This window comes from Aotus nancymaae, unplaced genomic scaffold (assembly GCF_030222135.1).
Source record: "Aotus nancymaae isolate 86718 unplaced genomic scaffold, 86718_ANA_hifiasm-v0.15.2.pri h1tg000007l, whole genome shotgun sequence".
NCBI lineage: Eukaryota > Metazoa > Chordata > Mammalia > Primates > Aotidae > Aotus > Aotus nancymaae.
This window is the reverse complement of record NW_026988418.1, coordinates 2627648-2653965: the sequence shown is the minus strand read 5'-3', so window position 1 is coordinate 2653965 and position 26318 is coordinate 2627648. Positions and strand designations below refer to the sequence as shown.

Genomic DNA, 26318 nt, shown 5'->3' with positions numbered 1-26318 from the left:
CACCATGTTGACCAGGATGGTCTCAATCTCTTGACCTTGTGATCCACCCACCTCGGCCTCCCAAAGTGCTGGGATTACAGGCATGAGCCACCGCGCCCGGCTTTTCTCCCTTCTTATATCTAGGTCTAGTATACTCTAAATATCTTTCTCCTGTATTAAACTGTTCACTTAAGTTATCAATGCTTAACAACTTAGACCTTTTTCTCAGATCTGATGTGGCAATCAACAAACAATCCAAACCAACCCCCTTATCTCATTTTCACAGTAATATAACAATTTGGTCCTCTCTCTTCTTGGATGCTACACTTCTTTTCCATCTCTTTTCTAGTTTATTTTTCATCTTCATTTTGACCCCCACTTAGGGTGGGTCCACAAGATTCCATCTTTATCATTGTGTTCTTCTCTGCACAAGGAGGTGACAAGTTCTGTGTAAGGAGTACTGAATGATGTCTCCAATCAGAATACAATTGCTCACTAGCAAGTTAAGACTCAGAACTCGGTCAATCAGATTTAGCATTTACTGAGAGCTTACTGGGGGCACTAAAAACATCTCTAAATAGGGCCCCAATGCCAACACTGCCTGAAGAATGAGGAAGGCATGGAATGGTCTTACCTGTCGCTGCTTTAGGAAGTCCAGGGCAATCTGCACATTCTGCAGCCTATGAAAACGCATCCTGCCTTTCTCCCGAGGCTGCAAACAAACCAAAAAAGGGATGTTAATTCTGGCTAACAATGTAACCATACAGATCCTTTCTCTTTTATTTGAAGGACTAAAGGACCACACAAGAATTCCTCACAGTAGAAGCCAGGCGTGAGAGCATTACATAAAGCACCCCTTAAGACCAGGCCTGTATGTATTTTGACCAGGCTCTCTGAGGTCCCCAAAATGCCTTGTGTACCACTATGCATCTCGCAAACACAGAATACTGTTTGACCACTAATGTTGAATCAATGCAACAGCTTCTGTTCAGGTTAATCTGCAGTCACATGTGGCATAACTTGATTCTGGATGTAAGGTTAATAGGAACCGACTTTGGCTCTATGGATCCTAAAATCACAGTTAAATGCTATTGTAGAGAAAGGGTAGAAAGTCCTAATTACATATTGCACAGTAATAGATGGAGCCAACCTTATTACAAATATGGCAAAAGGAGCTCAAGATAGCCGAGTTTTGGCCAAGTGCAGTGGCTCATGCCTATAATCCCAACACTTTGGGAGGAGAAGGTAGGAGGATTGCTTGAGCCCAGGAGTTCAAGACAGGTCTGGCCAACATGGTGAAACCCCATCTCTACCAAAAACATAAAAATTAGCCAGGCATGGTGGCATATGCCTGTAATTCCAGCTATTTGGGAGGCTGAAGCACAAGAATCACTTAAACCCAGGAGGTAGAAGTTGCAGTGAGCCAAGATCACGCCACTACACTCTAGCCTGGGAGATGGAGTAAGACTCTGTCTCAAAAAAAAAAAAAAAAAAGGCCGGGCGCGGTGGCTCAAGCCTGTAATCCCAGCACTTTGGGAGGCCGAGGCGGGTGGATCACGAGGTCAAGAGATCGAGACCATCCTGGTCAACATGGTGAAACCCCGTCTCTACTAATAGAAAAAATTAGCTGGGCATGGTGGCGTGTGCCTGTAATCCCAGCTACTCAGGAGGCTGAGGCAGGAGAATTGCCTGAACCCAGGAGGCGGAGGTTGCGGTGAGCCGAGATCGCGCCATTGCACTCCAGCCTGGGTAACGAGCGAAACTCCGTCTCAAAAAAAATAATAAAAAAAAAAAAAGATAGCTGATTTTTAGCCATAGGAAATGAGAAGTTACATATGCTCAAGAAACAAGTGAGAAAATCCAAAATGTAACAATCAGAAAGGCAAAAATCAGAAAGTAACCAGTTTCTCAGGAACATAGCTGTCACCGAAGGAAAGGCAATCTTTACCCCAGCATGAAATACCCAGAGCAAACAAAACTTTGATAGTGTAGGGCTGTCAACATAATTACTCCAAAGAATATTATTTTCTGCCAGTCACTCAATCCCAGATGTCATATAACCCACTGGAGAGAAGCCCATCTCTATCTAATGCCTCTGGTACCCTGTCCAAGGCTCAACTATTTCCAGTTGGAAAGTGAATGGAGTCTCTTTGTCTAGTGAGTATCTTCAGGAAGGGATATCTAGCCCTAGAACATTTTATTCTGCTTGCTTTCTAATGATGCTTTTATTTTACTAAAATTTGGACTGAAATATCACTCTAAGTAGATTATGTCCACTTCTTCTGTGAGTCTCAAATTGACACTAATTAAAAGCTGATAAAATAGAAGGTAGCTCTGTTGTGGGTGTCTGCACAGAGAAAAACATTGCTCCAAATTAAAATGGTCAAAAAGTAGCATAACACATGGAGAGATAAGGATAGAAGCATCTTCTGGGCATCTCCAACACTTCTAAGCAACACTTCTGGAAGAGGAGAATCTGTATACGGAGATGTCAAGGCCTCTCTGGGCACAAGATAACTTTTTCAGTCAAAGGTTTAGGAAAAATCTTTTTAGCAAGAACCTTTTCTCAGTCATTTTAGCTAAACTAATTGTGACTATGGCTTAGAAGATGATAGTGTCTATAAAATGGAATATTCTAAGGCAATGAGAAGGGAGACAAATGATTTTAAAAATGATTTTAAGAGAACAGAAAGGCCGGGTGTGGTGGATCACCTGAGGTCAGGAGTTCGAGACCAGTCTGGCTAACATGGTGAAACCCGATCTCTATAAAACATACAAAAAATTAGCTGGGCAAGGTGGTGGGCTAATCCCAGCTACTTGGGAGGCTGAGGCAGGAGAACTGCTTGAACCTGGGAGGCAGAGGCTGCAGTGACCTGAGATCACACCACTGCACTCCAGCCTGGGTGACAGAGCGAGACTGTCAATTAAAAAAAAAAAAAAAAAAAAAAAAAAAAAGGACAGAGAATGAGGATATTGCCTAATCCCTCTTTGTTTCTGGAAAAAGATTTTCAACTATAATTTAGGGCCTACAGGCAGAATATACTCCTCTTATACTCTGATCTTTACTCATATGTACCCCCACCAAAACTAAAACTAAATACCCTAGGAACATGCAAGTTAAATCTCAGAGTATCTCCATGCAGTGAGTTTGCAAACAACAGGCTGTTTTGAAAACAAATGGCAGGGTGTATGATGAGAACCTAGAGGCCAGAGAGGTGGAAAGAGAGTACCAGTTAGTCTGGACTGTGGAGCTGTGAGCAATTAACTGTCATGCTGTCAACTAAATTTTCCACAATTCTGCAATCTGGACTCAGAAAACACAGCAAGGCCACCAGAAAGCTATGGGTCTCCAGGTCAGAAGCCAACTTGACACTTCCAAAAACCATTATTCTTTTTGTGCCAACCCTTCTTAGCTAAGAAAAACAATTCCCAATCTGAGATCACCTAACAGTGACAAAAAGCAAAATTAGTGTTTTGTGTTTTTTTTTTTCTTTTTTTTTAAAGACGGGGTTTCACCATGTTGGTCAGGCTGGTCTTGAATGCCCGACCTCAGGTGATCCACCCACCTTGGCCTCCAAAGTGCTTGGATTACAGGCGTGAGCCACCGCGCCCAGCCCAATTAGTTTTAACTACTTTCTTTGGGACCCAAATTCCCAGGTGAAGTGAGAAGGTTACAAATGGTAACTGAGCTACTTGGAGACCTTGAGAACCTCAGACTCTTTGATGGCCCTGCAGTGCCAGCAGTGCCAGCTGGGATGATGGCATCCCCAGGAGGACCTACTACATCATCATCATCTTCTTCCTCCTGCTCCTCGTTGTTTGTATGACGCCAGGAGGGCATGCTCACCAGACGGAGGGTCTTCAGCCCTGCTGGCTCCTTTAGCCACCAACCAAGGCAAAGACACAACAGAGGAACAAGAAATTCACAACACAAAGATGGAAAGGAGATGAATCAAACACACAAAAAAAGAAAAAATAAATATGAAAATACCCTCCCCCCTGCGAAAAAGGTACAAAACTAAATCAAAACCACAGCAGATGGTTACATTGAACATTTCTTATGTTGAAACACATCTTCCGTTCTCCATGGCCTCCTACCCTCTTTGCTTTTCTAAGTCAACTATGGGAAAAAAAGATGGTGAGAATAACTGTCAAAGAGATATCCGGATGGTTTCTGGTGAAGAGATGATATCCTATCAGTATCTCCACAAACACCTAAAGGTTTTCAAGGGTTAGGAAAAGAAATTATATTGAAGTCCTTTCAACTTATTATGTAAGCAATACCACAAAAAAAGATCACTTTTCAATATAAAATCATTACAAATTCATCAAATGTAGCAGATACATAACCAAAAATATAACTTTGTGAGTGGTGAAGAATAAAGTCCAGCACAATGCAAGTAAAAATTCTGATTACTTATTAGATTCATAAATGTGAGCCAGAGAGCAAGAACTAGAAATTACATGTGCCAGCTATGGTAATAAAAGCTTCTGCAAATTTTAGGCCATTGAAAAATAAATAATTAATTCTACTGCAAGGCAAAAAAAAGATATGAAACCAAAACAAAGGGCCCCAGGGAAGCCAAGCCCCCATTCTAGAAGGAGCTGAATATCACTTAAGCAGCAAAATCAAATGTGCCAAGTTCCATTACTTAAAACACAACAAACGATGACTAAGAAAGGCAGTGAGTGGGCTGATCTTCACAGACTACTTGAGCTATACGTCTCTTCAGTTCTCTATTTCTCGACAGATATTTCCAATATTCAACCCTGGATTTTTCTAAATAAAATTATGTTGTCTATGGCATGAGAGAAAGAATATGAACCATACGGAATCACTTGCTCCCATTAGGCTCAAATACAGAAAACAATAGGCCCACAAGTGGGTAATTTCCATCCCTCAAACAAAGCAAGTAGAAGAACTATTATTTGGCAAGCCAAAAAGCTCAGACAAGATTTGCCCTCAGATATGTAGGTGTTTCCCATAATCAATGTTAAAATATTTTGGGAGAAGCAGGCATATTAATTATTCAAGGAGCCCAGATGTTCTATATCCAGAGCTATGCTCAGACAACTTCTGCACCTTTCCAAATCTGTGAGACTCAATGAATCACAGAAGGGAGAAAGTGAGATGATTTAGAAAAAATATCTCCAAACACCTGGGCTTCTAAATGTAAACTTCAGGTCTTTAGCTAAATATAGCAAATTTTAAAAATTCTTAATAGATAGGAAAATGAGAGGAGTCTATATAGACTAGCAGTAGAACTCTAGGAAGAAAAATATACCTAATTCAAAAAAACCTTTAAACATGAATTGACTATTACTGGAACATTAGTATCTAGAAATAAAGAAAAAATACTGCAAAAACATGCAGATATAAATGAATATAACTAATTCCTCATTTCATCAAGAAATGAGAACATACATCAATTTAAATTATATAATTTGTAAATTGTAAGTCTGAGTTAGAAATAAAGTCCACAAACAATTCCTTCTACTTCTTCCTCCCACCTAACAGATCAAGCAGTGATGGCTGCTGCCCTTGCACTTAACAAGATGGACCAATAAGTCATTTATAGGGCCACAATTGTGAGGCCATTCATTAGCAGAAGCTCACCAGTTTGATGCCCGAGAGGACCTCCAACAGAGAGATCAGGTTATGGCCATCCCGCAGATCTTCATAAAGATCATTGATGTGTTTGCGGACCTGTGAATAAGAGTGAAACAGACAGATTTTTATTTGATACTGAATTATTATACTATCCACATAAAAATCTCTGGTTCTAGGTAAATAAAGCATTTAAAAGTGGAAGCAATAATTAAATAAAATTCAGGAAGTTTCAGGTTGGAGTAAAATACATAAGAAATGGTAATACTTTACCAGAAACGTGGGGTGTTTTTTTTTTGTTTGTTTTTTTGAGATTTGTCTCGCTTTGTTGCCTAGGCTGGAGTGCAATGGCACAATCTTGGCTCACTACTACAACCTCTGCCTCCCAGGTTCAAGCAATTCTCCTGCGTCAGTGTCCAGAGTAGCTGGGATTACAGGCATGTGCCACCATGCCCAGCTAATTTTTTGTATTTTTAGTAGAGACAGGATTTCACCATGTTGGTCAGGCTAGGCTTGAACTCCTAACCTTGTAATCCGCCCACCTCAGCCTCCCAAAGTGCCGGGATTACAGGCATGAGCCACCGCACCTGGCCAAGTGTGTGTTTTTTAAATTGATGCCAGATCTATTCCACACTCTAACCAACATGGAACAATGTCCTAGAAAGTTTGGACAAGAAGATGGGGAGTCTTAATTATCAAGTTAGTATGGGCCAAAATGTAATAGGATGGCTACCAATGGGTAGGTGTGTCCAGCCAGAGTCAGAAAAGCCTTCCAGAGTGCTGCAAAGGAAACTAAATGCTAGGTACTCAGTGTCCCCTGGGATGTACTTCCAATTTAATCCTTCTCTTACCAAATATTTCTAATAGTGAATTTGAGAATAATTTTCTTGTGGGAAATGTGAATTAAATTAAAATTTGAATTTTAAAATTGAAACTATGGAAACACAAATCTCACTTTGGGAGAAAGTGTGGTTAATATCAATCATTGTACTAAATGTTTAATACATTATCTCATCTATCTCTCACATCTCTAAGGTAAGTATTATTATTATTATTTCTATTTTACACATGAGGAAATAAGGCACAAAGAGGTTAAGTAACTTGCCAAGGTCACCAAGTAGAAAAACCGGTCTCAGTTAGGTCTGATTTTAGTCTTTGCCATTAACTACTATGCTTTATAATCAGCCATCATCTCATTTTATTTATTTAATCCAAACAACTACCTTGCGAAGTTTATTTATTACCCCCATTCCACGAAAGAAACCAAGGAAGCTGAGGCTCTGAGATGTTATAGTTACATAGCTATAAGTTAAGTGGTGGTCGGATTTCTGATTCAGTCCCAGTCTGGTGCCAACTTCGTCAAGTGATATTCATTGCCGAGTGCAGTGGCTTGCACCTATAATCCCAGTATTTTAGGAGGCCAAGGCCCTCCTAAAGTAGGATACCTTTGAGCCTATGAGTTTGAGACAAGCCTAGGAGTTCGAGGCCAGCCTGGGCAACCTGGGAACACCCCATCTCTACCAAAAAAAAAAAAAAAAATGGCAAGGCATGGTGGTATATGCCTGTGGTCCCAGCTACTTGGGAGGCTGAGGTGGGAGGATCACTTGGGCCCAGGAAATCAGTGCTCACACCACTATACTCCAGCATAGGTGACAGAATGAGACCCTGCCTAAAATAAAAATTTTTTTTTAAAAAAGGTGATGCTCACAATGCAAAATGAGAAGACTTGTGGAAATTATAAGGAAAATTGATATTTAATATATAATTTTCCAGATAGCATTAGAAAGGGCTACTTTCAGAAGTAGTAGAATTTTAGTTACTATAATTTTTCAAGTAGAGGCTAAGATTTGGGGATTTTTACATTTGAGCGGAAAACTTAAGTCCTTTCCAATTATAATATTCAAAGTAGCTCTGAAAGTAGAAGGGGAGGCCAAGTGCAGTGGCTCACAGCTTTTTGGGAGTGAGCTCACTGCCAGTGTTTTGGGAGGGTGAGGCAGGAGGACTGTTTGCACCCAGGAGTTCAAGGCTCAAGGTTGCAGTGAGTTATCATCGCACCACTGCACTCCAGCCTGAGTGACAAAGCAAGATCCTTTTGTAATGAGAGGTTTTTTTTTCAACTCTGTCTCAAAAAGAATTAAGAAACAAAGTAGAATAAGAATGGAAACCAGAAAAGATAAAGAATGGAAACATCTGCAAAGACTTCCTTACATGCCTGTAATCCCAGCACTTTGGGAGGCCGAGGCGGGTGGATCACGAGGTCAAGAGATCGAGACCATCTTGGTCAACAAGGTGAAACCCCATCTCTACTAAAAGTACAAAAATTAGCTGGGCATGGTGGCGCGTGCCTGTAATCCCAGCTACTCAGGAGGCTGAGGCAGGAGAATTGCCTGAACCCAAGAGGCGGAGGTTGTGGTGAGCCGAGACAGCGCCATTGCACTCCAGCCTGGGTAACAAGAGCGAAACTCCGTCTCAAAAAAAAAAAAAAGAAATGAAACTTGGAAGACTAGCAAATGTTTTAGCAGAAAGAAGATGGAAAAACCACATAAGACTAGGCATAGAGATGGGCATATGCAAGGTATATGTGTTTGTATATATGTGTGTAAAGAAATAAGTAGGAGACAGGTACATTATTCAGCTGGAGAAGATGGTTCATCATGAACTGAAAAACAGCTTTCAAAAATTAAAAGAACATTTCTTGCCAGGTGTGGTGGATCACACCTGTAATCCCAGCACTCTGGGAGTCCAAGGCAGGTGGATCATGACATCAGGAGTTCAAGACCAGCCTGGCCAAGATGGTGAAACCCCGTCTCTACTAAAAGTACAAAACATTAGCCGAGCATGGTGGCATGTGCCTGTAATCCCAGCTACTAGGGAGGCTGAGGCAGAGAACTGCTTAAACCTAGGAGGTAGAGGTTGCAGTGAGCTGAGATCACGCCACTGCACTCCACTCCAGGCTGGGTGACAGAGTGAGATTCTGTCTTTAAAAAAAAAAAAAAAAAAAAAAAAGACCAGGCGTGGTGGCTCACGCCTGTAATCCAAGCACTTTGGAGGCCAAGGCGGGCAGATCACCTGAGGTCGGGAGTTCAAGACCAGCCTGACCAACATGGTGAAACCCCATCTTTAAAAAAGAAAAAAAGAAGAAGAATATTTTTCAATTTTTCATAAGATACTGGCTCTAGATATGACACACTTTTAAGTTTAATCTGCAATAATAACATTTTCTCCATCACTTTCTTAAGTCTAAACAATGAACAAAACAAGACATCTAACTCAGACTTGCAGAATTTGCTGATTTCCAGGATGTAAATATTCCCAATACAACCAATTTCAAGCTACTAATATAATATCACTAAATGCAATGTTGGGAAGAAATATGCAGTAGCACACCATTATGTATAGTATGTCCATCACAGAGACACAATAGACATAATTAACCTCAAGAACATAGACAATACTAACACACAGCAAAATAAGTATGAAATGAAGAGCTTTGAGTATTCATTACATTTATTTTAAATATAATTTATTTAATTGTATGTTTACATAATTTAATTTTTAATAATAGCTATGACCAGATGTGGTGGCTCACACCTGTAATCTCAGCACTTTGGGAGGCCAAGGCGGGTAGATCATGAGGTCAGGAGGCTGGCCAACATGGTGAAACCCCGTCTCTACTAAAAATACAAAAAATTAGCTGGGTGTGGTGGTGTGCACCTGTAATCCCGCTATTCGGAAGGCTGAGGCAGAAGAATCATTTAAACCCAGGAGGCAGAGGTTGCAGTGAGCCAAGATTGCATCACTGTACTCCAGCCTGGGAAACAAGGGCGAAACTTTGTCTCAAAAAATAAAAAAACAACCCTCCCTTCAAATAGATCCAAGGTTTCAAGCTTGCAGCGTGGAACAACAGTAGTGCATCATTAACAGAAATAGGCAGGTTATGAAGGTTGACAAGGGCAGCAGATTTGATAAATTCAATTTTAAATATGTTGAATTTAAAATGGCAGCAAAGGAGTTACAAATGAAAATGTTCTTGAAGCAACTGGAAATACCAGAATTCTATTTGGGTCAGCTGATAACTTGTTTAGAAGTCACATGCAAAGAGGTGCTAGCTAAAGACATGGGAAACGAGCTTTCTGGATTAGGAGCAAAATAGAAGAGCAGAGTGCTAAGGACTGAGCCTTAGGGAAAAGCCAAAATTAGAAGGCAGGAGATGGAAAAGCAATCAGCAAAGGACAGAAGAAAAAGACAAAACAAAACAGTAACAGTGAAAGAGGTAAGCAAAAATACAAGAAAGTGTAACCAAGACAGGAATGATCGCCAGTATCAAATTCTACAGCAGAAGTCAAGGAGGATAAGGATTAAGAAAGTGTTTTAATTTTCCTACAAATAAGTAAGTGCTTTTATGAGACTGTTTCTCAAGAGAGTGGTGCAGTGGAAATTAGATTATAAATTAATGGTAGTTTTTTTAAAGTCAGAAAATATTAAATACTTAACATTAAGGATTAAGAAACGAAGGGACAACTAAGTTAAATGAGGGATTTATTTTGATAGACAAGCTCTGAACATAAGGAATCAAAATCAGGAGAGGACATTCAATAAATAAATACTGATTGATTGACTGAGACAGTCTTGTCATGTTTTTTTTTTTTTTTTCCTGTTTAACCCATGCATACTTAAGTCTTGCCATGTTGCCCAGGCTCATCTTGAACTCCTGGGTTCAAGTAATCCTCCCACTTCAGCCTCCCAAAGTGTTGGGATTATAGGCATGAGCTACCACTCCCAACCTGAATTAATATTTAGATAAGCTGTGGTTGCCGGGCACAGTGTCTCACACCTGTTTAATACCAGCACTTTGGGAGGCCGAGGCCGGCAGATCACCTGAGGTTGAGAGTTTGAGATCAGCCTGGCCAACACAGCAAAGCCCCGTCTCTACTAAAAATACAAAAAAAAAATTGTGCATGGTGGCAAACGCCTGTAGTCCCAGCTACTCGGGAGGCTGAGGTAGGAGAATCGCACAGGCAGGGGTTGCAGTGAGCCAAGATCGCACCACTGCACTCACTCCAGCCTGGGCAACAGAGCAAGACTCGTCTATCAATCAATCAATAGCAGTTGGTCTTGAGAACCAACTGAGGTCATGTTATCAAAAGGATATTAAACACCACAGAGTACTGAAAAGACAAAGGAGTCAACCTGAAATGTAAAGTTAATTTCACACCAAGGCCCTAATGTCTTTTTCTCAAAATTCTGATTATGTGTTACACCTGTGACAGCAAAACTTGTACATATTATAAGAAATTTAGATGAGAACTAGCTTATTATGCCTCTCAATCTTTGTCTGACTGAAGTAACCAAATGACTATAAAAATAAAACTATTGGCTGGGTATGGCTGTTTACACCTGTAATCCCAGCACTTTGGGAAGCTGAGGCAGATGGATCACCTGAGGTCAGGAGTTCAAGACCAGCCTGGCCAACATGGCAAAACCTTGTCTCTACTAAAAATACAAAAATTGGCCAGTCATGATGTCACAAAAAACAACCAAAAAAAATGAAAAAAAAAAAGGAAAAACAAACAAACAAATTAGCTGGGCATGATGCCACGCCCCTATAATCTCAGCTACTTGGGAGGGTGAGGCAGGAGAATTCGCTTGAACCCGGGAGGGACAGAGGCTGCAGTGAGCTGAGATGTGCTCATCTCAGCAGAACAAGACTTCATCTCAATAAAAAATTGGCCAAGTACAATGGCTCACTCCTGTAATCTCAGCACTTTGGGAGGCCAAGATGGACAGATCATGAGCTCAGGAGTTCCAGACCAGCTGGGCCAACATAGTGAAACCCTGTCTCTACTAAAAATACAAAAAATTAGCTGGGTGTGGTGGCAGGCACCTATAATCCCAGGAGGCTGAGGCAAGAGAACTGCTTGAACCTGGGAGGTGGAGGTTACAGTGAGCTGAGATCACGACACTGCACTCCAGCCCAGGCATAGTGCAAGACACTGTCTCTAAATAAATAAATAAATGCATACATACATACGTACAAAAATTAGCCGGGTGTGGTGCTGAGCACCTGTAATTCCATCTACTTGGAAGGCTGAGACAGGAGAATTGCTTGAACCCAGGAGGGGGAAGTTGCAATGAGCCAAGACTGCACCACTGCACTCCAGCCTAGGCAAGAGAGTGAGACTCTGTCTCAAAAAAGAATTCAAATAAATAAATAAAACTACTGAATAGATACAGAGAGAGGTAATGGGGGAGGAAAATACAAAGAGATTTTTTTTTTCCCTTCTCTGGAAAATTGTCAACAACAGAAAACAGTGTTTCTAAAGCACACTAGACACAGCTCTACCTAAAGAAGGGTAAAGAACTAGCTATCATTTACTGGGTGCTTCTATGTCAGGAATTTTTCAGACAAAGAGATAGGATTTGGAGGGCTCAATTAATATGTCCCAAATCACACATCTACTAAATTGCCAGGCTGATCAAATCCAGATCTATCTCATCCTAAAATCCTCATCTCTTCTGTTCATACTAGTTTGCCTGTGAAGTTTTCCACAAATCTCTTAGGATAAAGACCAGCGGACTAAGCATCAAAATTTTAGAAGGCCAGGAGCAGTAGCTCAAGCATGTTATTCCAGCACTTTGGGAGGCTGAGACAGGAAGATTACTTGAGCCCAAGAGTTTGAGACCAGTTGCAGCAACACAGTAAGATTCCATCTCTACAAAATATTTTATAAACTAGCCAGGTGTGGTGGTACACGCCTACAGTCCCAGCTACTCAGGAGGCTGAAGCGGGGAGGACTGCTCGAGCCCAGGAGACTGAGGCTGTAGGGAGCTATTATCACACCTCTGCACTCCAGCCTGGGTAACAGAGCAAGGTCCTGTCTCAAAAAAAGAAAACATTTTAGAAGGAGTCAACTGAAGCAAGACTGTTCAAGAATCATCAATATGGATGTTTCTTTCTAACAAATAATTATACTTTTTGTCAACAAATAAGATGAGGAAAAAACTGCAATTATTCAGGGCCTTGCCTGTTTGCACTTACTCAGAAAATCACTGTCAAAATTAGTAAATGTCTCCAAAGAAGATAAATAAATGGATAATAAACACATTAAAAAAATACTCAACATCATTAGCCATAAGGATAAATCAAAACCACAGTGATTCACACCCTCTAGGACGTCTATTTAAAAGACAGCTAGTAAGCATTAGCAAAAATGCAGAGAAACTAGGACCCTCATACACTGTTGGTGGGGAGGTAAAATGATGTAGTCCCTTTGAAAATAATGTGATGGTTACCAACAAGTTAAACACAAGTTACCATATGACCCAGCAGTTCTGCTCCTAGGTATGTAACTAAAGAGAACTAAAAATATATGTCCAGACAAAAACTTGTAAATGAATCTTCATTGTAGCATTGTCTGTAACAGCCAAAAAGTGAAAGCAACTCAAATGTCCATCAATTGATAAATGGATAAACAAATCATGATATATCTTTACAATGGGATATTATTTGCCAATAAAAAGAAATAAAAGACTGATTTTGCTACAATGTGAATGAACCTTGAAAACATGCTAAATAAAAGAAGTCGGTTACAGCTGGGCGCAGTGGCTCACGCCTATAATCCCAGCACTTTGGGAAGCCAAGGCGGGCAGACCACTTGAGGTCATGAGTTTGAGACCAGTCTGGGCAACATGGTGAAACCTGTCTCTACTGAAAATACAAAAATTAGCCAAGCATGGTAATGCGGACCTGCAATCTTGGCTACTCAGGAGGCTGAGACAGGAGAATCACTTGAACCCAGGAGGCTGTGGTTGCAGTGAACCAACCTGGGTGACAGAGCAAGACTGTCTCAAAAACAAAAACATAGCCGGGCGTGGTGGCTCACGCCTGTAATCCCAGCACTTTGGGAGGCCGAGGCGGGTGGATCACGAGGTCAAGAGATCGAGACCATCCTGGTCAACATGGTGAAACCCCGTCTCTACTAAAAATACAAAAAATTAGCTGGGCATGGTGGCGCGTGCCTGCAATCCCGGCTACTGAGGAGGTTGAGGCAGGAAAATTGCCTGAACCCAGGAGGTAGAGGTTGCGGTGAGCCGAGATCGCGCCATTGCACTCCAGCCTGGGTAACAAGAGCGAAACTCCGTCTCAAAATAAATAAATAAATAAATAAAATAAACAAAAACAAAACTTAACTTGATCATAGTGATGAATGCATAATTCTGAACATACTAAGAGTTACTGAATTGTATACTTCAAATGGGTGACTTGTATTATATGATAATTAAGCTATTTTTTTTTTTGAGACAGGATCACTTCATCACCTAAATTAATATCCCCCAAATCACACATCTAGTAAATGGCTAGGCTGATCAAATCCAGGTCTGGAGTGCGGTGGTGCGATCTTGGCTTACTGTAACTTCTACCTCCCAGGATCAAGAGATTCTCATGCCTCAGCCTCCCAAGAAACTGGAATTACAGGCATGGGCCACTCCATCCAGGTAATTTTTATATTTCTAATAGAAACAAGGTTTTGCCATGTTGGCCAGACTGGTCTTGAACTGCTCCTCAAGTGATCCGCCAGCCTTTGCCTCCCAAAGTGCTGGGATTACAGGCATCAGCCACCACGCCCTGCCAGCTTTTTTCATTTGAAACAAGTTCGCAACCATGGCTCACTTCAGCCTCAACCTCTGCAGTGTGCCAGTTCAAGTGATCCTTCTGCTTGAGCCTCCTGAGTAGCTGGGACTACAGGTGCAGACCACCCTAATTTTTTTTTTTTTCCCTGTAGAGACAAGGGTTGTGGGGGCAAGATGGTGTCTCACTATGTTACCCAGGCTGGTCTCAAACTCTTGGCCTCAAGAGATCAACTCGAGTCAGCTTCCCAAAGTGTTAGGATTACAGGTAGGTGTGGACCACTGTGCCTGGCCATAAAGTTTTTTTTTGTTGTTGTTGTTTGGGAGATAGGGTCTCACTTTCATTGCCTAGGCTAGAGTGCAGTGGCATGATCACAGCTCAGTATAGCCTTGACTTCCCAGGTTCAGGTGATCCTCTCACCTCAGTCTCCTGAGTAACTGGGACTACAGGTGCGTACCACTATGCCTGGCTAGTTTTTTAAAATTTTTTGTAGAAATGGGGTTTTGCCATGTTGTCCAGGCTAGTCTCAAACTCCTGGGTTCAAGCAATTCGCCAGCCTCAGCTTCCTGAAGTGCTGGGATTACAAGCATGAGCTATGGCACCCAGCTATAAATCAATTTTTTAAAATTAGTGAATAACTAGATTTTTAGAAACCAAGTCCAATCCTCCCCAATGCCCATGTATTAATAAGTCAAAGAGGGCTCTGCTGGCTCCATTTTTTTTTTTTTTTTTTGAGGTGGAGTCTCACTCTGTTGCACAGGTTGGCGTGCAATGGTGCGATCTCGACTCACTACAACCTCCACCTACTGGGTTCAAGCGATTCTCCTGCTTCAGCCTCCCAAGTAGCTGGGATTACAGGCATGCGCCACCACACCCAGCTAATTTTTGTATTTTTAGTAGAGACGGGTTTCACCATGTTGGTAATGCTGGTCTTAAACTACTGACCTTAAGTGATCCACCCACCTTGGCCTCCCAAAGTCCTGAAATTACAGGCATGAGCCACTGCGTTTGGCCTCGCAGTATTGTTTGATACCTACCAAAAACCTGATCTAGAAAACCTTTCCTCTAAACAATTAAAAGGAAATGTAAGCAGTCTGATTTCCTTGACTCAAACTATGTCGAAGAGCAATATATAGGTCAGAGGAGAAAATTTTAAAGAGAAAAGTATGTTATTTACTCTCTCCTACACTTATTAAAAGATACAGGGAAAGGGAAAGTGAGCCTAGTAACTTCAGATAGATTTCTGAATGGCAGATTTCCAAACTGTAAAAGGAGAAACCATATTGATTCATTGGCCAAATTTGTCTTCAAGGAAAAGCCCATCACTAAAAAAAACAGACTATAGTTGTCCTAGACTTCTTTACTCTGTCTGGAAAGAACTACACTCACATGCAGGGAATAAAAGTAGCAATGGGAATCCCTGTTTGAGAGCGGGGGTGGAGGGGAGCAAAGTGTGAGGTTCTTTGCATATAAGAATTCTATCCTATCTCTGTTTTGAGAATTGCCTAAAATTTGAGGAATCTAACAGTGGTACCAGTCAACCCTGATTAACAGATTCTCTAAGAATGTGGATGATTCTAAAATCCAGAGGCCTAGTGCAGTTGCTCACGCCTATAATCCCAGCATTTTGGGAGGCCAAGGTGGGGGGATCACTTGAGGTCGGGAATTTGAGACCAGCTCTACTAAAAATACAAAATTAGCTGGGTGTGGTGGTAGCACATGCCTGTAATCCCAGCTACTTGGGAGGCTGAGGCAAGAGAATTGTTTGAAACAGGGAGGCAGAGGTTTCGGTGAACCGAGATGGTACCACTGCACTCCAGCCTGGGCAAGAAGAGCAAAATTCTGTCTCAAATAAATAAATAAATAAATAAAATAAGACAAAATAAAATTTTACAAAAGGTACCTTTACTTTCAATAGGCAGGCACTTAAGCATAGGGAATAGAAAATGCAGAGTAAAGCCCAAGTCCAAATGGAGACCCAAATGGAGGCCTGAGAAGCATTTAGAGTGAAATTAAGCCCCCAAAAACCAGGTCCACACAAAAATAGCCACAAACCACTACCACATAGTCAGTCACATGTACGCCCCAAAGGCAACGTTCCTTTCCTTAGCATCTAACCAGCACTACTTTGTCAATTTCTTAAATTAAACTCCACTGCCAGTCTCATTCTGATATTTCCCAGAGACATGAATAAGCAAAAAGGAGCCAGTGAATTGACCCATGTGGCCAACACAGAGGCTGCACAGGAGAGAACGCCTGGAATCAGTGCTACCCTGTATTCAACTAGAGAGGCTGAAACAGAAATAGAGACACTGTAAGTGGGCCAGGTGTGGTGGCTCACACCTATAATCCTAGTACTTTGAGAGGCCAAAGCAGGAAGATCCCTTGAGCACAAGAGTTGGAGACCAGCCTGGGCAACATAGAAAAGAAGAGGGGGAGGGGGAGGGCAGGGGAGGGGGAAAGAGAGAAAGTAAGGCAGGCAGGCAGAAAGAAAAGAAAAGAGAAAAGAAAGATTGATTGATTGTAAGCATTAGTAAAAATGTGAAAACTTTTGCTGGTATATATGGAAATTTTATCTAAATTCCAGGAAGGCCAGGGACTTCTAGATTATATACAGAAAAATGGAAAGAACTGCTCTATCTGCTAGATTAAATATTGGGCTTTTCCTTTCTAACTACTAACCTCTGAAGTCAGTAAGAACTAACCAGAAAAAGCATTTTTCTCCCTCCTAAAGAGCTCATACTTTCATGTTCTCTTTAGGGGAATAAACTTTATCAGCTACCAGCACCTAGAGATATGGCATAGATAATTTAAATAAGACCTCATTTAGAAACCTAGATTTCTCTTTTTGATGGTTCTGGTACATTAGCAGAACTCTTACATTTGTAGGTTTGAATTCTAAATTAGTTGTTTATACATTTCAGATGCTTATATACTTAACAAATCTCTTTTAAGATTGGATCAAAAGTGTTTTCAAAAAGGAGGAATTAATTTGCTTATCCCAAAGTAAGCTGTTTCCAAAAAGGGTATCAGGAGATCCAAGAGATCCCAAGATCAACTAAATCTAGAAGTTGGGAGATCTAGTTGGTTTTTTGTTTGTTTTTGTTTTTTTTTTTTTTGAGACAGAGTCGCACTCTGTTGCCCAGGCTACAGTGCGGTGGCACAATGTCAGCTCACTGCAACCTTTACCTCCCGGGTTCAAGTGGTTCTCCTGCTAACCCTCCCAAGTAGCTGGGATTACAGGTACCAGCCACCATGCTAATTTTTGTATTTTTAGTAGAGACAGGGTTTCACCATGTTGGCCTGGCTGGTCTCAAACGCCTGACCTCAAGTGATCCAGCCCCGTTCGGTCTCCCAAAGTGCTGGGATTGTAGGCATGAACCACTGTGCCTGGCCACCTGGCTGGTTTTGTCCTTACATTGTTCTACCTGCCAAAGGTAGTATTAATCTGGGGTGTACTTGGGGAGCAAAGAAAAGGATGCTTGAGTTGCAAAAAACAAATCTCAATCCCTAATTCTCAACCCCAAATTATAAGAATTCTACTTTAGAGCAATAACTGATTAGCAATCAATCTCTCTCTGAAATATCCCAAGATAAGCAAATGCTATTGAAACCATAAGGCTAGGGGACTGAGAAGAGATGAAAAATAGCCAAGGATTCAAGTAAAGCTTTGGCTGGCCTCCAATTTCTAACAATGCTCTGATGTGTTCCTCTAGCTTCTCCCTCCCTGAGCCTCCTGTCATCACACAGCACTGAGGCAGAGGTCCAACAGGCAGAGCTACAAACATGCATCAAGGAGCCAGAGCATTGGAATTCACTACAAAATTCAGGGGACACAGTCAAGGCAGGATCAATTCAGTTCCTCCAACTGTTAGAGAGAAGATAGGAAAGAATCAGCTGGTAGCATGGTTAGCAGAAAGAACAAGTAATTATGATCTGAAGACTCATGACTGATTGATCCTTAGCTCCATCCCTCACTAGCTGTTCATTCTGGTGAAGTCACTTCACTCCTCTAACTCTCATTTTTCCTAGCTGTTAAAATTGAGAGGATAAAACACTTTTATTTACTTCAGGGTTATTATAAGGATTAAGTCAGATAAGAATGTGCTTTATAAGCTATAAAACACTAGTTTAGTGTTTATAGAAATATTAGTTACCTCAAGCTAACAAATTAGTTACCTCGAGCTAACAAGTATCCAAATACCCACAAATCGGATACTTCTTATGTGCTCTGTGCAGCACTTAACAGAGAAAGTAGCATAATACAACCCCAGTCCTCAATGAGTACTCTAACAGAGAACACAGATGAGTGAACACACAGGAATCTCTTCAAGGCAGTATGAAACAGGGATGGAGTTGCAGTTGATTTAGTCTGAAGAACAGAGGTCAGAATCTCAGGAAGGTGATACTGGAGCTGGGCCTAGAAGGTGAAGTGGGTGATGGCCAGGCAGAGGAGGCTGGGACGTGTATTCTAGGGAGAGAAATTAAACAAGCAAGGAGGTGTGAAAATATACAGTATTTAGGGAGCAGTGAGTTGTGTCGAGGCTATAGCGTAAGCTATAAAAAACTGAAGCTGGACAGGTGGGCAACAGAGCAAGACTGTCTCAAAAAAAAAAAAAAAAAAGGAAATCGCAATTTCTTTTCTCCTTATTTCTCTCCCTTCTTTGTCCTGACACTTATAAACAATAAGACACAATATTTGCCTTCAAGTGATAATACAGCTGAAAGATATAGCATGTATATAAACACTTCGGATGCTGTAACAAAAGCACATAAGGAGTACAGTCACAGGCACTAAGAAAGGGTAGTCAGTTCCACATCAGAGAGTCAGGAAAATATTTATTGAAGAGGGGTTAAGTTTGTGTTATCCAGGCAGAACAAACTTGGGGAAGGTATTCCAAGCACAGGAAGCAGAATGAACAAAGATACAGAGTCATATAATAGCATGGTACATAGTTCAGCAAGAGCTCAAGGTATGAGGGAAACTTGGTGCTATGAGCCTGGAAAGGTAGGCAGCAATCAGAGCCAGTTCTGCATAGGTTCAGAGCACAGTTTCTAGACTTTAGGTTGCCTAAATTCTAAAATTTCAGTTCTGCCCTTTTCCAGCAGCATGACCTTGGACAAATTACTTATCCTCTCTAAGGAGTATATAAAATGGGGATATTAACAGAACCCACAACATAATATCATTGAAGGATTAAATGAAATAATCCATGTAAAGGACTTAGTATAGAATGTCCAAATTAGGACTAGTCACAGTGGCTCATTGCACTCCAGCCTGAAAGACAGAGCAAGATTTCATCTCAAAAACAAAACAAAAAAGTCCCATTTAGACTACGTTTGGTGGCTCATGCCTGTAATTCCAAGACACTGGGAGATCAAGGCGGGAGGATTGCTTGAGGTCAGGAGTACAAGACAAGCCTTGGCAACACAACAAGACCCCATCTCTATGAAAACACACACAAAAATTAGCCAGGCATGGTGGCACATGCCTATAAACCTAGCTACTTGGGAGGCTGAGGTAGGAGGATAATTTGAGCCCCGGAGTTGGAGGCTGTAGTGAGCTGTGATTGTACCACTGCACTGTAGCCTGGCAACAGAGCAAACCCTGTCACACACCCCCCACACCCACACCCACACCCACACCAAGACAGAGAGAGAGAGAGAGAGAGAGAATATGTCTGATTGACAAGGAGTCAAGATACTATTACTACCATTGTTATTATAGAAAACTTTGTTAGGAAACTATTATAGTGGTCAAGGCAACCGACACTGAGGCCCTGAACAAAAGCAGCGACATAGAGAGGGAGAAGAGAAGAGAGATGCATGCAGTCTTTCTGAGCTGCACGTGATTGGCTGGACTTGGTAACAAGGGAGAGATCATGGGTAGTACTGAATCAAATATGATTCTAGGTTCCTAACTTGGGCAACTAGCTATGTGAGTAAAAATATTTACAATTTAGGGTATGTTCAATAAAAGCTATGCCTGGGTAACATACAGATGAACATGTAAAATACATGATGACACTCGCCTTTGGCTCTAGTAAGAATGCAAGAAAAGGCTCTATCACTGCCTTCTTATCCAGATCTAGTAGTGTGAAAATCACACTCACCTGCAGTACCCACTAAACAAATGGCCCTAAGAAGCCATATTTGATTTGTGTAACCACCTCCTTACCCATGGTTTACTATAGATGGACAATTGGCCCATGGAGGAAAAGAAGACCTCAGCCAACCAGACTTGCTGTGTTTGTGCATTCAGAATCATATGGCCTCAGAGCATCATTGTTTGAGGGACAGCCACCATGGCTCACTCATAGCAATAAAAGAAAAGCAGAGAAATGAATATAGGAGGCACATAGAAGCAAAATGAAGGAGTACAAGGCCCCATAAACGAGAAAGACCTGGGCAGCACAGTGAGAACCCATCTCTACAAAAAAATTAAAAAAATAGCAGGGTATGATACTGCATGCCTGCAGCCAGGTACAGTGGTTCACGCCTGTAATCCCAGCACTTTGGGAGGCCAAAGTGGACAGGTCACTTGAGGTCAGGAGTTTGAGACCACCCTGACCAACATAGAAAAACCCCATCTCTACTAATAATACAAAAACCAGCCGGGCATGGTGGCACATGACTGTAATCCCAGCTACTTGGGAGGCTGAGGCACGAGAATCGCTTGAACCCGGGAGGCAGAGGTTGCAGTGAGCTGAGATCGCACCATTGCACTCCAGCCTGGGCAACAAGAGCGAAACTCCATCTCAAAAAAAAGAGATTGTGCATGCCTGTAGTTCCAGCTACTCAGGAGGATGAGGTGGGAGAATCACTTGAGCCCAGGAGATCAGGGCTGCAGTGGGCTGCGATCTTTCGACTCTACTCTAGCCTGGGCAACAGGATTAGGCACTGTCTCAAAAAAAAAAAAAAAAAAAGAGAGAGAGAGTTGTTTTCTGATAACTGTTTAGTTTTCATAAAGCCCAGCTGTATCTAGACATCAGATTCTGTGAGATCATCCCATATCCACTTCTACTTGTGCTTCTCTGTATCCCATGCAACCAAACAATCCTGGTGGCTACAATGGATGAGACTACCCAAGAAGAATACAGAACACAAAACCAAAAAATGGCCAGGGTTAGGACCCTGGGGAACACCAACATGGAAGAGTCAGACAGAGGAAGAAAAGCCAGTGAAACAGGCAGAAAAAAAATGCATTCACAGAGGAAAGAGGTTATTCAGGAAAAAGCAATGGTCTAGAAGTCAATGTAAGAGAGGGTTTTAAGAGGTAGACAACAGTGTAAAATGCTACAGAGAAATCAAATAAGAGGAATATGAAATAGGCTACTGGATAAGCCAATTAAAGGATCATTGGCGACCTTTCGCAGAGAAGTACTGATTATCATTATAATTCAAAAACTTTGTTTTCAGACCCTGACTGCCACAGTAGTCACACTATTTATCTTTAGGTGAGTCTTAACACGCCTCTTTTATTTAAAATAAAAATAATAACAAATCTTCACCCAGCCCTTGTTGTATCTTAGACTACCTGGTGGTAAAATTCATCAGATTGAACATTTAAGAGTCATGCACTTTGGCCAGGCACAGTGGCTCATGCCTGTAATCCCAGCACTTTGAGAGGCCGAGGTGGGTGAGTCACAAGGTCAGGAGTTCAAGACCAGGCTGGCCAAGATGGTGAAACTCTGTTTCTACTAAAAATATAAAAATTAGCCAGTACTGGTGGCACACGGCTGTAATCCCAGCTACTCGAGAGGCTGAGGCAGAAGAATCGCTTGAACCCAGGAGGTGGAGGTTGCAGTGAGCTGAGATCATGCCACTGCACTCCAGCCTGAGTGACAGAGCGAGACTCCATCTAAAAAAAAAAAAAAAATTTCACGCACTTTAGAGACAAAATCCCCTTCTCCTATCCTTCCATAGTATTCAGATTAAAAAACAAAAATATGCTGGGCACAGTGGCTCATGCCTATAATCCTAACACTTTGGGAGGCTGAGCTGGGAAGATCACTTTAGCCCAGGAGTTTGATACCAGACTGGGCAACATAGTGAGAACTTGTCTCTATTTAAAAATAAATTAATAAATGAGAAAAAAAAAAAAGAACAGGCTTATAAAGTAACGTATAAAGCTAGGGGTAAACTCTTCTTTGAATTTTTAAAAATCATCCATGGTATCTTCAACCTCTGCCTCCTGATGTAATGGTATCTAATACTGTCTTCACCAAGAAGCAGATCAATACAAGTTTCCATACCATTATGATTATATTAGTTTTCAAAAAGCTAGGCATGGTGACTCACACCTGTAATCCCAGCACTTTGGAGGCTGAGGCAGGAGGACTGCTTGAACTCAGGTGTTTGAGAACAGCCTGGGCAACATGGCGAGACCCCTTCTCTATTAAAAAAGATAAGAGAAAAGAAAAGTCACATGTGTATCTTCATAGCCTTGAGCACACAACAAACAATCTAACCATCTGAAAGAAGGAATGGCAGGTCCAGATGAGAGCAGTGAGATTTGGGGCAGCATATATGAAGAGGTCCTACCTTCATCAAGTGCTTGTTGACCCACTTGGTGAACGTTTTCTTCTGAACCCGGTCCCGTTCATCTGTAAAAGAAACATAGAGAAGGCACTGGCTTAGTGCTACCCAGGCAACAGGTTCCCACACCGCTGCCCTGCCCATACCTCTGTTTCTCTAGGACAACTTACCCACATAACTGTGGGACAGTGACTTCTTAGGAAAGTTTGGCCTATCTGAACTTCCTCTTTGGTCCTGATCACGTTGTCACTTTACAAATCAGACAGAATCATCATGTGCCTCAAATATCATATCATGACAAAGTCTCCTTAGCATAATAATTTGAGCAGAGCAGGGAACAGAGTGATTCCCCACTTCCCTCACAACAAGCTTCAAAAACCCAAAGCCATGATACCACCAACAGACAGGTGGCCTTGGCATTTGGGACACAAATATTACAGTGGTTAAAATTTCACTCTTCATGTGCAGATATGCCTGAGTAATGCCAAACTCCCTCCCTCTCCTACCCCAGTACTTCCTGCATTCCAATTTCTTTAACAGCCATGAACAAAACAACCAAACTCTCAAAGCTGCCCAGTTTACCCTCACTGCATGTCTCTTCTCTCTCTCCCTTCTCCTAACTCTCACAGAGGCAAACTCCGTTTCTTTCTCAAGTCTGTTTTTTTTTTTACCTCTTTTAACAGAAACATGACTTTCAATACTTGACAATGACTGCTCCACAGAGGCCTTATCCTGTAGAGGACTTACTTTCTCCTACTCCTACCAAATTCCCAGGGCCACTTCTAGACAACTGAGCCATCAGCCCTGCTCCTTTTCTATTTTTGGAAGCCCACACCATCCCGTGTAACATCTTTTTCGAATCATCCTGTCATTGACCATGCCCTGCTGCCCTTCCACATGGCAAATCTACCCTAACCTTCCCTGACGACTTGGTTCATTTATCTCTACATATATGTGAACATATATGTGACAATGCATCTGCGCCTACTTGGCTCCACTGACATTCATCTCCAATTAATGTCCAGCCACCACACTGCCACATTTTGGGCCTGACTCCTTCCCCAAACATACCTTTATCCACCTCTTCTATCTATCTAGCACTTACCATTATCCATCTCACATGGCCTCTCCTAATTATTCTCAACCTTCAGTCACTCCATTCTCATTTTACCCTATTCATTAAGAACATATACAGCCAGGCATGGTGGCTCCTGTAACTCCAGCAGTTTGGGAGGCTGAGGCTGGCAGATCACTTAAGCTGAGTTCGAGACCAGCCTGACCAACATGGTGAAACTCCACCTCTCCTAAAAATACAAAAATTGGCCAGGTATGGTGGTGTGCACCTGTAATCCCAGCTACTCAGGAGGGTGGGAGGATCGTTTGAACCTGGGAAACAGAGGTTGCAGTGAGCTGTGATCACACCACTGCACTCCAGCCTGGGTGACAGAGTGAGACACAGTCTTATAAAAAGAAAAAGAACTCTAAAATTATCCCAGTCCATGCTAGACAACATGGTTATGCAATTCAAAGCTGCCCTCACTAATACCCTAGGGACGTTCACCTGCCTAACCACCTACTACTACATTCACCATGACAATCAGTGGTTACCACCATTGCCTGCTGCTTGACTCTTCCATATCTTTTCCAAGACAGAGAACATTTCAGAAGAAAGTTGCAGAGGTATATAAATCTTATTCACTAGTAATTCATACAAGCTTCAGCCAGGTTCTCTCTCTCCAATGCTTAGTTATTTTCTTCTTATTGATCCCCTAGGAAAAACCAACATAGTGCCATTCCAAACAATGCCAATGCTTGCTCTACATCTCAGGTGAATATACTTACATACTTATTTTTTCTGAGTTTATAGCCATTCAATAAGCACTTTCTTATCTTGGTCTCTGGTTTTATCTTCGCCTCCTTATTTTCAGCCTTGAATCCTTTCTTGCTTTGCAAGGAACAATTTTCTTTCTATTATAAACTACAGAACTAAGGAATGGACCTTAGATATTACATAGTCTAATTCTCTGCTGACACACAAATCCCTTCAACAACAAAGAATCATAAGTTCACATTGAAAGGTCTGTCCAAATATGCCATAAATCTACAATATTCTTGCTGTTTAAAATTTAGGATGATAGAGAATTCACTAACTCATAAGACAATGTACCAATGTAATAGTTCTATAAACTGTCATACTCTGCTTTTATAACTTCTACCTACTGACTCTCATTTGAGACTGTTAGAAGTATTATTATTAGACTTAAAAGTTTAATCCATCTTTCATTTAATAGAGTCCTGAAAGTATTTGAAGTCAGAATTCTTATTAGATTTGACCACTGTCATCCCAACATATTTTGATCTTTTTAGATGCTGATTCAGTTATCCAAAATCTTCATCATCCTTTCCAAGCCCGTGTCATCTGCAAACTGAATCAGAATCAGCTTTTAACTACAGTCTCATCAAAATCACTGACACTTTGCTCATACTACTTATTTTCCCTTCATGTCAGTCTACTTCTCTTCCTCTTCATCTCTCCAAATGCTATATATTCTTTAAAATCCAGCTCATTCATTCACTCATTTATTCTTTTTTTGTTTGTTTGTTTTTGAGACAGTTTCGCTAGTCACCCAGGCTGGAGTGCAATGGTGCAATCTTGGCTCCAGTGCAACTCTGCCTCCTGGATTCCAGCGATTCTACTGCCTCAACCTCTGGAGTAGCTGGGATTACAGGTGCCCACCACCATGCCCAGCTAATTTTTTTTTTTAGATGGAGTCTTGCTCTGTCACCCAGGCTGCAGTGCAGTGGCGTGATCTCTGCTCACTGCAACCTTCACCACCCGTGTTTAAACGATTCTCCCACCTCAGCCTCCCAAGTAGCTGGGACTACAAGCATGCACCACCATGCCCAGCAAATTTTTGTATTTTTAGTAGAGAGATGGGGTTTCACCATGTTGGTCATGCTGCTCTTGAACTCCCGACCTAAGGTGATCTGCCTGACTCAGCCTCCCAAAGTGCTGGGATTACAGGTGTGCACTACCGCACCTGGCCTCACTTATTCTTTAAATAAATCTTTATTAAGGACCTCACTGCTAGGTCCTTTTGATTCTGGTAATAGAAATATCAAAGTCATAGTCCCTACCATTAAAAGAGATGACAGTATGGCAAAGAAGAGAAATAACTTCAAAGCAGTTTGATAAGTGCTGTAACAGTTAAGCACAGAGTACTCATGGACGTAAGAGGTTAAGCCTACCCGGGTAGGGACAGGAAATATGGGGGACCTAATAAAGTTTCCAAGAGGAGTGACTCTATCTAACCTTAAAAGATGAGTATAAGCCTGCCAGCGCAGTGGCTCATGCCTGTAATCCCAGCACTTTGGGAGGCTGAGGCAGGTAGATCACGAGGTCAGGAGATGGAGACCATCCTGCCTATCACGTTGAAACCCCATCTCTACTAAAAATATAAAAAATTAGCCGGGCATGGTGGCACATGCCTGTAGTCCCAGCTACTCGGGAGGCTGACACAAGAGAATTGCTTGTACCTGTGAGGTGGAGGTTGTAGTGAGCAG

General features: G+C 41.7%; 1 protein-coding gene across 3 annotated transcripts in view; it reads right to left on the bottom strand.

The window, feature by feature from the left end:
• Positions 1–26318, bottom strand: part of MACF1 (microtubule actin crosslinking factor 1) — a 329515-nt gene that overhangs the window by 234289 nt on the left and 68908 nt on the right. For 2 of the 3 annotated variants that reach the window (XM_064372195.1, XM_064372194.1), the window contains exons 2-5: positions 22761–22822; positions 5597–5686; positions 3761–3856; positions 614–691 (exon numbers count right to left, since the gene is read on the bottom strand). In XM_064372195.1, the coding sequence (XP_064228265.1) occupies positions 614–691; positions 3761–3856; positions 5597–5686; positions 22761–22822 (326 nt within the window). The remainder of the gene's footprint in view (positions 1–613; positions 692–3760; positions 3857–5596; positions 5687–22760; positions 22823–26318) is intronic. The other variant, XM_064372199.1, reaches the window with a different exon arrangement.